The following is a 16,084-nucleotide window of genomic DNA, read 5'->3' as shown; positions in this document are numbered from 1 at the left end:
AGTTCTTAAGCGATACGGGGATAAGAGGCTAAGAAATAGCCAATTAGATCAGCTATGATCTAATTGAATGGTGGAGCAGGCTCGAGTGGCCGTCTGGCCTACTCCTGTTCCTATTTCTTATGTTCTTATACAATTGGCCTTCCTGATCACTTGCTGTACCTGCATATTATCCTTTTGTATTTCATGTACAAGTACCCCCAGGTCCCGCTGTACTGCGACACTTTGCAATCTTTCTCCATTTAAATAATAACTTGCTCTTTGACTTTTTCTGCCAAAGTGCATGACCTCACACTTTCCAACATTACACTCCATCTGCCAAATTTTTGCCCACTCACTTAGCCTGTCTGTGTTCTTTTGTGGATTTTTTTGTGTCGTCCTCAAACATTGCTTTTCCTCCCATTTTTGTATCGTCAGCAAACTTGGCTATGTTACACTCAGTCTCTTCTATCAAGTCGTTAATATAGATTATAAATAGTTGGGGTCCCTGCACTGATCCCTGCGGCACCCCACTAGTTACTGATTGCCAACCCGAGAATGAACCATTTATCCATACTCCCTGCTCTGTTAGTTAGCCAATCCTCTATCCATGCTAATATATTATCCCCAACCCCGTAAACTTTTATCTTGTGCAGTAATCTTTTATGTCATCATCATCATCATCATAGACAGTCCCTCGGAATCGAGGAAGACTTGCTTCCACTTTTAGCATGAGTTCTTAGGTGGCTGTACAGTCCAATACAAGACCACGGTCTCTGTCACAGGTGGGACAGATAGTCTTTGAGGGAAAGGGTGGACAGCACGCTCCTTCCGCTGTCTGCACTTGATTTCTGCATGCTCTCGGCGACAATACTCGAGGAGCTCAGCGCCCTCCCGGATGGACTTCCTCCACTTCGGGCGATCTTTGGCCAGGGACTCCCAGGTGTCAGTGGGGATGTTGCACTTTATCAGGGAGGCTTTCAGGATGTCATTATAACGTTTCCTCTGCACGCCTTTGGTTCGTTTGCAGTGGTCGAGCTCCGAGCAGAGCGCTTGCTTTGGGAGTCTCGTGTCTGGCACACGAACAATATGGCCTGCCCAGCGGAGCTGATCAAGTGTCAAATGCCTTCTGGAAGTCCAAATACACCACATCTACTGGTTCCCCTTTATCCACCCTGTTCGCCATGTGGGACGTTGTCAAAAGATAGCTAAAATCCATCAAACATGCTCCCCTCATTTACCCTCCTTGTTATCTCTTCACAAAATTCTACCAAGTTAGTCAGATACATTCTTCCTGTAATAAATCCATGCTAAGATGGGAAGAGGCTCATGTGGGGCATAAATGCCGGCATTGACCTGTTGGGCCGAATGGCCTGTTTCTATGCTGTACATTTTGTGTAAATCTGGAGCAGTAGTGAGGTAAAATCTCGTCGTGTAAACCGTAAATCTCACCTGAAATCCAATCCTTGTCTCTGGACATTGTTTTGTTATTTAAGTAAGTAAAAGTTTCAATTTTGTGCTTTGATGCTGGGCAGTTTCTGTAATTCCGCAGTGGTGTTGTGGGGTGATTTAAGGGACAGGCCATGTTACACACTATTACACAGCAGACTGTCATGTTTGTAACCTTCACATAACTGTAACCAATATGTAACAATACTGTATACAACTGTGAAATACACACCTTGACCACAGGATGTGAACTTGTGGGAGACACGCCTCACCTGGTCAGCAAGGTACTTAAAGGGAGGTTCCAGGCAGGCTCAGCACTGCTTGGTCCTGGGAATAAAGGGGGAGGTCATGTAGTGACCTTGTCTGCAGTACATGCCTCGTGTGACTTTACAGTACAGTGCAGAGACACTACACAGACATGCTCGGAATGACCTGTATCTTTCTTTTCCCAACAGGTGGAGCATTGATTGTCCAGAAAGGCTGTGTATCTGAGAACATTTGCCAAAGCCCCAAATTGTCAATATTCGGAGTACAAACCACTTCTGACACCTTCTGCTGCAAGGGCAACCTGTGCAACAACGAGACGACCCTCCCAGGTACCAATCATCGGCATGGGTTACAAGCGGTACTGAGTTCTACTGTGCTCGGGTGTTGAGTCTAATATTCTACTTTCATTCCACTCAAGGACTGCAGTGCCACTCATGTATCAGTGCGACTGGAGAGTGTCAATCCAAACCAATACAATGCGCCTCTTTAAGCTGCAGGTCACTCCACATCAAACAAACCGTTGGTAAGTAATCTGCGGCAACCCGTGGTTAAAACATGTCGGAATATTAACTGTTAATACGTTGGGTTTGATATTAGATGCTGCAATATACATCGATATATCAAGGCATTTTATAAAGTACCAGCAGCAGCAACTTGCATTTATACAGCGACTTTAACGTAGTAAACACCCCATGGCGCGACACGGGAGCGATTATCAAACAAACATTGTTTGACAGCGAGCCACATAAGGAAATATTAGGGAAGGTCAAAGAGATATGTTTTATGGAGCATCTTAAAGGAGGAGCGAGAGGCAGAGAGGTTTAGGGAGGGAGTTCCAGAGCTTGGGGCCTAGGCAGCTGAAGGCACCGCCACCAATGGCAGGGGATGCACAAGAGGGCAGAATTAGAGGATCGCAGATATATCGGAGGATTGTAGGGGCTGAAAGCGGGACCAGAGAAAGTGGGGGCGGGGGGCAGGGGATTGGATGGATTGGAAAACAAGGATGAAAAGTTTGAAATGACCACATAATAGACTGGTTAGCAAAATAGAGCTGGAATGGATACGAGGGGCCGAATGTCCTCCTTTAATGTACATATTGATTGGGCGAACCAAACTGGTAGCAATGCGGTGAAGGAGGATGTCCCGGAGTGTATTAAGGATGGTTTTCGAGACCAATATGTCGAAGAACCAACTAGAGGGCTGGCCATCCTAGACTGGGTGATGTGTAATGAGAAAGGACTAATTAGCAATCTTGTTGTGAGGTCCCTTGGGGAAGAGTGATCATAATATGGTAGAATTCTTTATTAAAATGGAGAGTGACACAGTTAATTCAGAGACGAGGGTCCTGAACTTAAGGAAAGGTAACTTCGATGGTATGAGACGTGAATTGGCCAGAATAGACAGGCGAATGATACTTAAAGGGTTGATGGTGGATCGGCAATCGCAGACATTTAAATATCACATGGATGAACTTCAACAATTGTACAGCCCTGTCTGAAGTAAAAAATAAAACGGGGAAGGTGGCTCAACCGTGGCTAACAAGGGAAATTAAGGATAGTGTTAAATCCAAGGAAGAGGCATATAAATTGGCCAGAAAAAGCAGCAAACATTAAGACTAGGAAAATGTTACAATTCAGCAGAGGAGGACAAAGGGTCTAATTAGGAAGGGGAAAATAGAGTATGAGAGGAAGCTTGCAGTGAACATAAAAACCGACAGCAAAAGCTTCTATAGATATGTGAAGAGAAAAAGATTAGTGAAGATAAACGTAGGTCCCTTACAGTCAGATTCAGGTGAATTTATAATGGGGAACAAAGAACTGGCGGACCAGTTGAACAAATACTTTGGTTCTGTCTTCACGAAGGAAGACACAAATAACCTTCCAGAAATACTAGGGGACCGAGGGTCCAGTGAGAAAGAGGACCTGAGGGAAATCCTTATTAGGTGGGAAATTGTGATAGGGAAATTGATGGGATTGAAGGTCGATAAATCCCCGGGGCCTGATAGTCTGCATCCCAGAGTACTTAAGCAAGTGACCCTAGAAATAGTGGATGGATTGGGGATCATTTTCCAACAGTCTATCAACTTTGGATCAGTTCCTATGGACTGGAGGGTAGCTACTGTAATACCACTTTTTAAAAAAGGAGGGAGAAAGAAAACAGGAATTATAGACCGGTTAGCCTGACATCAGCAGTGGGGACAATGTTGGAATGAATTATTAAAGATGAAATAGCAGCGCATTTGGAAAGCAGTGACAGGATCGGTCCAAGTCAGCATGGATTTATGAAAGGGAAATCATGCTTGACAAATCTTCTAGAATTTCTTCAGGATATAACTAGTAGAGTGGACAAGGGAGAACCAGTGGATGTGGTGTATTTGGACTTTCAAAAGGCTTTTGACAAGGTCCCACAAAAGAGATTGGTGTGCAAAATTAAAGCACATGGTATTGGGGGTTATGTACTGACATAGATAGAGAACTGGTTGGCAGACAGGAAGCAGAGAGTCGGGATAAACAGGTCCATTTCAGAATGGCAAGCAGTAACTAGTGGAGTGCCGCAGGGCTCAGTGCTGGGACCCCAGCTATTTACAATATACATTAATGATTTAGATGAAGGAATTGAGTGTAATATCTCCAAGTTTTCTTCTGACACTAAACTAGGTGGCGGTGTGAGCTGTGAGGAGGATACTAAGAGACTGCAGGGTGACTTGGACAGGTTAGGTGAGTGCGCAAATGCATGGCAGATGCAGTATAATGTGGATAAATGGGAGGTTATCCACTTTGGTGGAAAAAACAGAAAGGCAGAATATTATCTGAATGGCGACAGATTAGGAAAAGGGGAGTTGCAACGAGACCTGGGTGTCATTGTACATCAGTCATTGAAAGTTGGCATGCAAGTGCAGCAGGCGGTGAAGAAGGCAAATGGCATGTTGGCCTTCATAGCTAGGTGATTTGAGTGTAGGAGCAGAGAGGTCTTACTGCAGTTGTGCTGGGCCTTGGTGAGACCTCACCTGGAATATTGTGTGCAGTTTTGGTCTCCTAATCTGAGGAATGACGTTCTTGCTATTGAGGGAGTGCAGTGAAGGTTCACCAGACTGATTCCCGGGATGGCAGGACTGACATATGAGGAGAGGCTGGATCGACTGGGCCTGTATTCACTGGAGTTTAGAAGGATGAGAGGGGATCTCATAGAAACATATAAAATTCTGACAGGATTGGACAGGTTTGAGGCAGCAAGAATGTTCCCGATACTGGGGAAGTCCATAACCAGGGGTCACAGTCTAAGGATAAGGGGTAAGCCATTTAGGGCCGCGATGAGGAGAAACCTCTTCAGTCAGAGTTGTTAACCTGTGGAATTCCCTACCGCAGGGAGTTGTTGATGCCAGTTCATTGGCTATATTCAAGAGAGAGTTAGATATGGCCCTTACGGCTAAATGGATCAAGGGGTATGGAAAGAAAGTAGGAAAGGGGTACTGAGGTGAATGATCAGCCATGATCTTATTGAATGGGGTGCAGGCTTGAAGGGACGAATGGCCTACTCCTGCACCTATTTTCTATGTTTCTATGTTTCAAGTATTTCACCCATGTTAGTGTCCTTCATTATTTATGTAGAATTTACAGTACAGAAACATAGAAAATAGTTGCAGGAGTAGGCCATTCATCAGCAGTGGGGAAAATGTTGGAATCAATTATTAAAGATGAAATAGCAGCGCATTTGGAAAGCAGTGACAGGATCGGTCAAAGACAGCATGGATTTATGAAAGGGAAATCATGCTTGACAAATGTTCTCGAAATTTTTTGAGGATGTAACTGGTCGAGTGGACAAGGGAGAACCAGTGGATGTGGTGTATTTGGACTTTCAAAAGGCCTTTGACAAGGTCCCACACAGGAGATTGGTGTGCAAAATTAAAGCACATGATATTGGGGGTAATGTGCTGATGTGGATAGAGAACTGGTTGGCAGACAGGAAGCAGAGTGGGAATAAACGGGTCCTTTTCAGAATGGCAGGCAGTGACGAGTGGGGTGCCGCAGGGCTCAGTGCTGGGATCACAGCAATTTACAATATACATTGATGATTTAAGTGAAGGAATTGAGTGTAATATCTCCAAGTTTGTAGATGACACTAAGCTGGGTGGCGGTGTGAGCTGTGAGGAGGATGCTTAGAGGCTGCAGGGTGACTTGGACAGGTTAGGTGAGTGGGCAACGCATGGCAGGTGCAGTATAATATGGATAAATGTGAGGTTATCCACTTTGGTGGCAAAAACATGAAGGCAGAATATTATCTGAATGGCGGCGGATTAGGAAAAGGGGAGGTGCAACGAGACCTGGGTGTCATAGTATATCAGTCATTGAAAGTTGACATGCAGGTACAGCAGGTGAAGAAGGCACATGGCCTTCATAGCTCGGGGATTTGAGTATAGGAGCAGGGAGATCTTACTGCAGTTGTACAGGGCCTTAGTGAGGCCTCACCTGGAATATTGTGTTCAGTTTTGGTCTCCTCATCTGAGGAAGGGTGTTCTTGCTATTGAGGGAGTGCAGCGAAGGTTCACCAGACTGATTCCAGGGATGGCCGGACTGTCATATGAGGAGAGACTGGATCAATTGGGCCTTTATTCACTGGAGTTTAGAAGGATGAGAAGGGATCTCATAGAAACGTATAAGATTCTGACGGGACTGGACAGATTAGATGTGGGAAGAATGTTCCCGATGTTGGGCAAGTCCAGAACCAGGGGACACAGTCCTAGGATAAGGGGGAGGCCATTTAGGACTGAGATGAGGAGAAACTTCTTCACTCAGAGAGTTGTTAACCTATGGAATTCCCTGCCGCAGAGAGTTGTTGATGCCAGTTCATTGGATCTATTCAAGAGGGAGTTAGATATGGCCCTTACAGCTAAGGGGATCAAAGTGTATGGAGAGAAAGCAGGAAAGGGGTACTGAGGGAATGATCAGCCATGATCTCATTGAATGGCGATGCAGGTTCGAAGGGTCGAATGGCCTACTCCTGCACCTATTTTCTATGTTTCTATGTTTAGAACTTTGCTGTAATGTGGCCCTTTTTGATCTTTGCTGTGGGTTTCTCTGCCCTCCACTTTTATTTTTCTTCTTTTTTTCTTTTACTTCTGCCCCCATTTTACTTCCCTCTGTCTCCCTGTATAGGTTCCCATCCCCCTGCCATATTAGTTTAATTGAAGGCTGCCCACAACCCTGGGACCAGAACGTTACATGAAGTTAACTGCCTTCAGGAGAATGGAGGCAGAAACCTGGTCACAGAGTCACAAGAACATAAGAAATAGGAGCAGGAGTCGGTCCTCTGGCCCCTCGAGCCTGCTCCGATGTTCAATAAGATCATCGACCCCACCTCCACTTTACCGCCCGATCCCCATATCCCTTGATTCCCATCGTATCCAAAAAACTGTCTATCTCAGCCTTCAATATACTCAACGACTGAGCATCCATAGCCCTCTGGGGTGGAGAATTCCAAAGATTCACAACCCGCTGAATGAAGAAATTCCTACTCTTCTCAGTCTTAAATGATCGCCCCCTTATCCTGAGACTGTGACCACGAGCTCTCGACTCCCCAGCCTGGGGAAACAACCTCTCAGCATCTAGCCTGTCAATCCCCCTCAGAATCTTTTATGTTTCCATGAGATCACCTCTCATTCTTCTAAACTCCAGAGAGTATAGGGCCAATCTACTCAATCTCTCCTCATAGGACCCCCTCTCATCCCAGGATCATTGGAGTGAGCCTTTGCTGCACCGCCTCTAAGTTAAGTATGTCCTTCCGCAGATACGGAGACCACAGTACTCCAGGTGTGGTCATAGAAACATAGAAACATAGAAAATAGGTGCAGGAGTAGGCCATTCGGCCCTTCTAGCCTGCACCGCCATTCAATGAGTTCATGGCTGAACATTCAACTTCAGTACCCCATTCCTGCTTTCTCGCCATACCCCTTGATCCCCCTAGCAGTAAGGACCTCATCTAACTCCTTTTTGAATATATTTAGTGAATTGGCCTCAACAACTTTCTGTGGTAGAGAATTCCACAGGTTCACCATTCTCTGGGTGAAGAAGTTCCTCCGCATCTCGGTCCTAAATGGCTTACCCCTTATCCTTAGACTGTGACCCCTGGTTCTGGACTTCCCCAACATTGGGAACATTCTTCCTGCATCTAACCTGTCTAACCCCGTCAGAATTTTATATGTTTCTATGAGGTCCCCTCTCATTCTTCTGAACTCCAGTGAATACAAGCCCAGTTGATCCAGTCTTTCTTGATAGGTCAGTCCCGCCATCCCGGGAATCAGTCTGGTGAACCTTCGCTGCACTCCCTCAATAGCAAGAATGTCCTTCCTCAGGTTAGGAGACCAAAACTGTACACAATACTCCAGGTGTGGCCTCACCAATGCCCTGTACAACTGTAGCAACACCTCCCTGCCCCTGTACTCAAATCCCCTTGCTATGAAGGCCAACATGCCATTTGCTTTCTTAACCGCCTGCTGCACCTGCATGCCAACCTTCAATGACTGATGTACCATGACACCCAGGTCTCTTTGCACCTCCCCTTTTCCTAATCTGTCACCATTCAGATAATAGTCTGTCTCTCTGTTTTTACCACCAAAGTGGATAACCTCACATTTATCCACATTATACTTCATCTGCCATGCATTTGCCCACTCACCTAACCTATCCAAGTCGCTCTGCAGCCTCACAGCATCCTCCTCGCAGCTCACACTGCCACCCAACTTAGTGTCATCCGCAAACTTGGAGATACTACACTCAATCCCCTCATCTAAATCATTAATGTACAGTGTAAACAGCTGGGGCCCCAGCACAGAACCCTGCGGTACCCCACTAGTCACTGCCTGCCATTCTGAAAAGTACCCATTTACTCCTACTCTTTGCTTCCTGTCTGACAACCAGTTCTCAATCCATGTCAGCACACTACCCCCAATCCCATGTGCTCTAACTTTGCACATCAATCTCTTGTGTGGGACCTTGTCGAACGCCTTCTGAAAGTCCAAATATACCACATCAACTGGTTCTCCCTTATCCACTCTACTGGAAACATCCTCAAAAAATTCCAGAAGATTTGTCAAGCATGATTTCCCTTTCACAAATCCATGCTGACTTGGACCTATCATGTCACCTCTTTCCAAATGCACTGCTATGACATCCTTAATAATTGATTCCATCATTTTACCCACTACCGATGTCAGGCTGACCGGTCTATAATTCCCTGTTTTCTCTCTCCCTCCTTTTTTAAAAAGTGGGGTTACATTGGCTACCCTCCACTCCATAGGAACTGATCCAGAGTCAATGGAATGTTGGAAAATGACTGTCAACGCATCCACTATTTCCAAGGCCACCTCCTTAAGTACTCTGGGATGCAGTCCATCAGGCCCTGGGGATTTATCGGCCTTCAATCCCATCAATTTCCCCAACACAATTTCCCGGCTAATAAGGATTTCCCTCAGTTCCTCCTCCTTACTAGACCCCCCGACCCCTTTTATAACCGGAAGGTTGTTCGTGTCCTCCTTCGTGAATACCGAACCAAAGTACTTGTTCAATTGGTCCGCCATTTCTTTGTTCCCCGTTATGACTTCCCCTGATTCTGACTGCAGGGGACCTACGTTTGTCTTTACTAACCTTTTTCTCTTTACATATCTATAGAAACTTTTGCAATCCGTCTTAATGTTCCCTGCAAGCTTCTTCTCATACTCCATTTTCCCTGCCCTAATCAAACCCTTTGTCCTCCTCTGCTGAGTTCTAAATTTCTCCCAGTCCCCAGGTTCGCTGCTATTTCTGGCCAATTTGTATGCCACTTCCTTGGCTTTAATACTATCCCTGATTTCCCTTGATAGCCACGGTTGAGCCACCTTCCCTTTTTTATTTCTCATCAAAGCCCTGTAGAATTGTAGCAAGACTTCCTTCTGTGGTCCTCACAGTCTGTGCTGGATCTTTAGCTGAATAGAGTCCGTGGTTGTATTTTTTCAGGTGGAACATCCTACGATTTTCTCGTTAATGACTCTGGGAACTGTACTGGAACACAGTCCATCAATGTCGGTGCAGTCTCACTGCACATGGCTGATCGGTGCTGCCAATCTGACCTCTGCAACAACCAAACGAACACAGGTATGGGACAAGCAAGCTCATAGGATGGTTGCGGGTTATGAGCATTACAATGTATTACCAGGTATTTACAGCACAGAAACAGGCCATTCGGCCCAACAGGTCCATGCCAGTGGATATGCTCCACACGAGCCTCCTCCCACCCTTCTTCATCTCACCCTATCCTTCTATTCCTTTCTCCCTTATATGTTTATCCAGCTTCCCCTTAAATGCATCTATGCTCCTCGCCTCAACCCCTCCCTGTGGTCGCGAGTTCCACAGTCTCACCACTCTCCGGGTAAAGATGTTTCTCTGAATTCCCATTGGATTTATTAGTGACAATCTTATATTTATGGCCCCTCGTTGGTCTCGCCCACAAGTGCAAACATCTTCCCGACATCTACCCTATCAAACCTTTTGACAATCTTGAAGATCAGGACACCCCTCAGTCTTCTCTTTTCTAGAGAATGGAACCCCAGCCTGCCCAATCTTTCCTGATAGTTATAACCTCTCAGTTCTGGTATCATTCTAGTAAATCTTTCAAGCACCTTCTCCCGTGCCTCGACATCTTTTTTATAGAAACATAGAAACATGGAAAAATAGGTGCAGGAGTAGGCCATTCGGCCCTTCGAGCCTCATGGCTGATCATTCCTTCAGTACCCCTTTCCTGCTTTCTCTCCATACCCCTTGATCCCCTTAACCATACGAGCCATTTCTAACTCCCTCTTGAATATATCCAGTGATCTGGCATCAACAACTCTCTGTGGCAGGAAAATCCACAGGTTAACAACTCTCTGAGTGAAGAAGTTTCTCCTCATCTCAGTCCTAAATGACCTAACCCTTATCCTAAGACTATGTCCCCTGGTTCTGGACTTCCCCAACATCGGAAACATTCTTCCCACATCTAACCTGTCCAGTCCCGTCAGAATCTTATATGTTTCTATGGGATCCCCTCTCATCCTTCTAAACTCCAGTGAATAAAGGCCCAGTTGATCCACTCTCTCCTCATATGACAGCCCAGCCTTCCCTGGAATCAATCTGGTGAACTTTCGCTGCACTCCCTCAATAGCAAGAACATCCTTCCTCAGACTAGGAGACCAAAACTGAACACAATATTTAAGGTGAGGCCTCACTAAGGCCCTGTACAACTGTAGGAAGACCTCCCTGCTTCTATATTCAAATCCCCTAGCTATAAAGACCAACATACCATTTGCCTTCTTTACCGCCTGCTGTACCTGCGTGCCCACTTTCAGCGACTGATGAACCATGACACCCAGGTCTCGTTGCACCTCCCCTTTTCCTAGTCTGCCACCATTCAGATAATATTCTGCCTTTGTGTTTTTGCTCCCAAAATGGATAACCTCACATTTATCCACATTATACTGCATCTGCCATGCATTTGCCCACTCTCCTAACTTGTCCAAGTCACCCTGCAGCCTCTTAGCATCCTCCTCACAGCTCACACCGCCACCCAGCTTAGTGTCATCTGCAAACTTGGAGATATTACACTCAATTCCTTCATCCAAATCGTTAATGTATATTGTAAAGAGCTGGGGTCCCAGCACTGAGCCCTGCGGCACTCCACTAGTCACTGCCTGCCATTCTGAAAAGGACCCGTTTATCCCGACTCTCTGCTTCCTGTCTGCCAACCAGTTCTCTATCCATGTCAGTATATTACCCCCAATACCATGTGCTTTGATTCTGCACAACAATCTCTTGTGTGGGACCTTGTCAAAAGCCTTCTGAAAGTCCAAATACACCACATCCACTGGTTCTCCCTTGTCCACTCTGCTAGTTACATCCTCAAAAAATTCCAGAAGATTCGTCAAGCATGATTTCCCTTTCATAAATCCATGCTGACTTGGACCAATCTCTGCTCTGCTATTTCGTCCTTCATAATCGATTCCAACATTTTCCCCACTACTGATGTCAGGCTAACCGGTCTATAATTACCCGTTTTCTCTAACCCTCCTTTTTAAAAAAGTGGTGTTACATTAGCTACCCTCCAGTCCATGGGAACTGATCCAGAGTTGATAGAGTGTTGGGAAATGATCACCAATGCATCCACTATTTCTAGGGCCACTTCCTTGAGCACTCTGGGATGCAGACAATCAGGCCCCGGGGATTTATCGGCCTTAAATCCCATCAATTTCCCTAACACAATTTCCCGCTTAATAAGGATATCCTTCAGTTCCTCCTTCTCACTCGACTCTCGGTCCCCTAGTACCTTCGGAAGGTTATTTGTATCTTCCTTAGTGAAGACAGAACCGAAGTATTGGTTCAATTGGTCTGCCATTTCTTTGTTCCCCATTATAATTTCACCTGAATCCCGACTGCAAGGGACCTACGTTTGTCTTTAGTAATCTTTTTCTCTTCACATATTTGTAGAGGCTTTTGCAGTCAGTTTTTATATTCCCTGCAAGCTTCCGCTCGTACTCTATTTTCCTCCTCTTAATTAAATCCTTAGTCCACCTCTGTTGAATTCTAAATTTCTCCAAGTCCTCAGATTTGCTGCTTTTTCCATCCAATTTATATGCCTCTTCCTTGGCTTCAATATCCTTAATTTCCTTTGTTAGTCATGGTTGAGCCACCTTCCCAGTTTTATTTTTACTCCAGATAGGGATGTACATTTGCTGAAGTTCATCCATGTGATCTTTAAATGTTTGCCATTGCTTATCCACCGTCAACCCTTTGAGTATCGTTTGCCAATCTATTCTAGCCAATTCACGCCTCATACCGTCGAAGTTACCTTTCCTTAAGTTCAGGACCCTAGTTTCCGAATTAACTTTGTCACTCTCCATCTTAATAAGGAATTCTACCATATTATGGTCACTATTCCCCAAGGGGCCTCGCACAACAAGATTGCTAATTAGTCCCTTCTCATTACACATCACCCAGTCTAGGATGGCCAGCTCCCTGGTTGGCTCCTTGACATATTGGTCCAGAAAACCATCCCTAAGACACACAAGGAAATCCTCCTCCACCGCATTGCTACCAGTTAGGTTAGCCCAATCAATGTGTAGATTAAAGTCGCCCATGATTACTGCTGAACCTTTATTGCACACATCCCTTATTTCTTGTTTGATGCTGTCCCCAACCTCACTACTACTATTTGGTGGTCTATACACAACACCCACTAGCGTTTTCTGCCCTTTGGAATTCCGCAACTCCACCCATACCGATTCCACATCATCCAGGATAATATGCAACCCGAACTGTTCGCAGTGCTCCAAGTGTGGTCTAACCAAGATTCTGTACAAGTTTAATATAACTTCTCTGCTTTTCAATTCTATCCCTCTCGAAATGAACCCCAGTACTTTGTTTGCTTTTTTAATGACCTAATTAACCTGTGTTGCCACTTTTAGTGATGTATCTGTACCCCCAGATCCCTCTGTTCCTCTACTCCATTAAGTATGTGGCCTCCTTCTCCTTCCTACCAAAATGTATTACCTCGCACTTAACTATATTGGAACCCAGTTTAGGTGATATTGCACTAGGCAGCGGGTGAAGAAACTTGCCCATACTGCTCAGTGTACCTTTAAATGTTAACCCCTCAATCCCCGGAAATAAAAAACTCACTCTACCTTCTCTAAACAAGACACAACACAGAGGAATGTTAACAGTGATGGTTGTATAACATCAGCACGAAATCTCGTCCAATTGGAGTTTATAATATACCAGAAGAACTTGCATTTATACAGCATCTTTACTTAAGAACATAAGAAATCGGGAGCAGGAGTAGGCCATATGGCCCCCTCGAGCCCGCTCTGCCATTCAATAAGATCACGGCTTATCTTCTTCCTCAATTCTACTTTCCGGCCCGATCCCCATATCCTTTCCTTCCTTTAATGTCAAAAAAGTAGTAAAACGTCCCAAGACACTTCACAGGAACATAATTAGACAAAGAAATTGACACCGAGTCACATAAGGAGATATTAGGACAGGTGACCTAAAGCTTGGTCAAAGTGGTAGGTGTTAAGGAGCATCTCAAAGGGGGAGAGAGAGGCGGAGAGGTTTAGGAGGGGGAATTCCAGAGTGTAGGGCCTCGGCAGCTGAAGGCACAGCCGCCAATGGTGGGGAGAAGGAAGTGGGGGATGTGCAAGAGGCCAGAATTGTAGGAAAGCAGAGTGCTCAGCGGGCTGTAGGGCCGGAGAAGGTTACAGAGATCGGAAAGGGAGCTACAGAGATCGGGAGGATGCGAGGAGGGCATAGAGGGATTTGAACAGATACGGGCAATGGCGGACAGGTAAAGACCGTCTGGTATATCCAGCCAGTCCCACAGAAGGCATCACAATCCAGCCGGAACCATGTGATCTCCTGGGAGAGTCAAGAAATCAGTTGAACACCCAAGCCAATTAGATCGAATAGTCAACTGTTGACGTAGCATGGTACAGACAAGTTACACGTCCCGACTGATGATCAGTCCGATTTACCTGAATTTCGGGCGGTGGTGGGGAGGCAGGAGGGGCGTAACACACTGTTAATGTGATCCCACCCGTTCTGTGATGCTGTCCAAGATGAATTTCTATCCTGGGGGTGTCTGAAGTATGAGGGGCTGGCAGCGGGAGGGAGACACTGACGTGTATCTTCTCGTTTGTTGGTTACAAGAAGCAAACACCACATTGAACGGCCTCGAGTGTTACGGTTGCGTAACGACTTTGAATCAGACGTGTGAAGATCCCAAGGAAACGGTGAAATGTGTCGGGGAGCAGGATTCGTGTCTCCACGGCTCGGGAACAAGTAAGTCTTAGATTTTACTCCATCAATTACCTCCCAATGTGACTCCAATATGACACCAAGCTCTGGAATTCCTTTCCAGAGGATAGAGAGATATAATCAGCAGCAAAATTAGAAATATCATCAGACTGGGAGATCGTTTGCAGTGGTGTTCCCCAATAGTCAGTTTTAGGTCCATTACGCTTTTCATTTTATATAAACGGGTGTAGGGAGCAGTATAACGAAGTTTGCAGGTGATACAAAACTTGGCAAAGTAGTAGATAGTGATGAGGAAAGTTATAGGCTTCAGGATGACGTAGGGAGCATGGTGAAATGGGCAGGAGCTCGGCATTGGTTCGGCTTCAGCTGGAATATCGGGGACAATTCTGGGCGCCCCACTTCAGGAAAGATGCCTCAGAAAGCGTACAGAGGAGGTTCACCGGGATGTTACCAGGAATGAGGAACTTTAGTTATGAGGAAAGGTTGGAAAAGTTTGGACAGTTCTCCTTGGAACAGAGAAGATGACCCAAAAGAGGTTTTCAGGATGAAGCGAGGGTTTTGCTGGAGTTGATAGAGAAAAACTATTCCCTCTGGTGAGTGGGTCAAAACCAGAGGTCATCGATTTAAAATAATGGGCAAAAGATCTCAATGGGGGATGAGGAGAAACTTTTTCACTCGGAGAGTTGTCGGGATCTGGAACGCTCTCCCTGAAAAGGTGTGGAAGCTGATTCCATAAATAATTTTAAGAGGGAGTTGGACAGGTACTGGAGGATGAGGAAGTTACAGGGTTGCAGACAAAAGGCAGAGGTGGGGGCAGTAAGCATGATTCTGCTTCAAAGTGCCAGTACAGGCACAACGGGCTGAATGGCCTCCTTCTGTGCTGTGAGTTTTTCTGATTCTATGATTCTAATGTTACTTTTCTCAGATGATTTGGCGACAAACATCACCATTAAAGGCTGTGCTTCTCGGAGTATCTGCGACAACCCGGACCTGCTTCAGTTGTATAGCATCAACCGAAAGCAAGAGTTCTACTGTTGCAAAAATAGCGGGTGCAACCGTGGGCGAGAGAGATCGGAGGTCAGCACGGCGCAGACTACGAAAGCCACTGACACTGTGGCAGTAACGAAGGTCAGCACGGCGCAGACTACGAAAGCCACTGACACTGTGGCAGTCACCAGCGATAGCCCAGCTGTTGAACATGATCTACCCCTCTTTATACTGCCGTTAATTGTTCTGATACCGTGTCTGTTTTAACCAGGGCTCTGGGGAAATAAAAATATTAATCTCACTCTTGGGCCTCTTGGTTTTAGTTGATTGGAATCCCTCGATGAGATACAAGAACAACTTGTATTTATATAGCACCATGATCTTATTGAATGGTGGAGCAGGATTGAGGGGCCGAATGGCCTATTCCTGCTCCTATTTCTTATGTTCTCATGTTTAACGTAGTAAAACGTCCCAAGGTGCTTCACAGGAGCGTTATGAGACAAAGAATTTCACACCGAGCCATACAAGGAGAAATTAGGGCAGATGACCAAAAGCTTACGGCCCGTCTTAAAGGAGGAAAGAGAGGT

At 45.6% G+C, this 16,084-nt stretch overlaps 1 protein-coding gene across 4 annotated transcripts in view; it reads left to right on the top strand.

The window, feature by feature from the left end:
• Positions 1–15,782, top strand: part of LOC139240431 (urokinase plasminogen activator surface receptor-like) — a 30,836-nt gene extending 15,054 nt beyond the window's left edge. Inside the window, exons 5-9 of one of the 4 annotated variants that reach the window (XM_070868951.1) lie at positions 1,881–2,021; positions 2,111–2,215; positions 9,681–9,818; positions 14,406–14,534; positions 15,436–15,782. In XM_070868951.1, the coding sequence (XP_070725052.1) occupies positions 1,881–2,021; positions 2,111–2,215; positions 9,681–9,818; positions 14,406–14,534; positions 15,436–15,764 (842 nt within the window). In that variant the 3' untranslated portion in view covers positions 15,765–15,782. Of the gene's footprint in view, positions 1–1,880; positions 2,022–2,110; positions 2,216–9,680; positions 9,819–14,402; positions 14,535–15,435 lie in introns of all 4 variants that reach the window. The other 3 variants (XM_070868950.1, XM_070868953.1, XM_070868952.1) reach the window with 3 other exon arrangements.
• Positions 15,783–16,084: the final 302 nt, after the last annotated feature.

Source organism: Pristiophorus japonicus, chromosome 31, assembly GCF_044704955.1.
Source record: "Pristiophorus japonicus isolate sPriJap1 chromosome 31, sPriJap1.hap1, whole genome shotgun sequence".
Taxonomy (NCBI): domain Eukaryota; kingdom Metazoa; phylum Chordata; class Chondrichthyes; family Pristiophoridae; genus Pristiophorus; species Pristiophorus japonicus.
The sequence above is the reverse complement of the archived record's forward strand: the minus strand, read 5'-3'. Positions and strand labels throughout refer to the sequence as shown.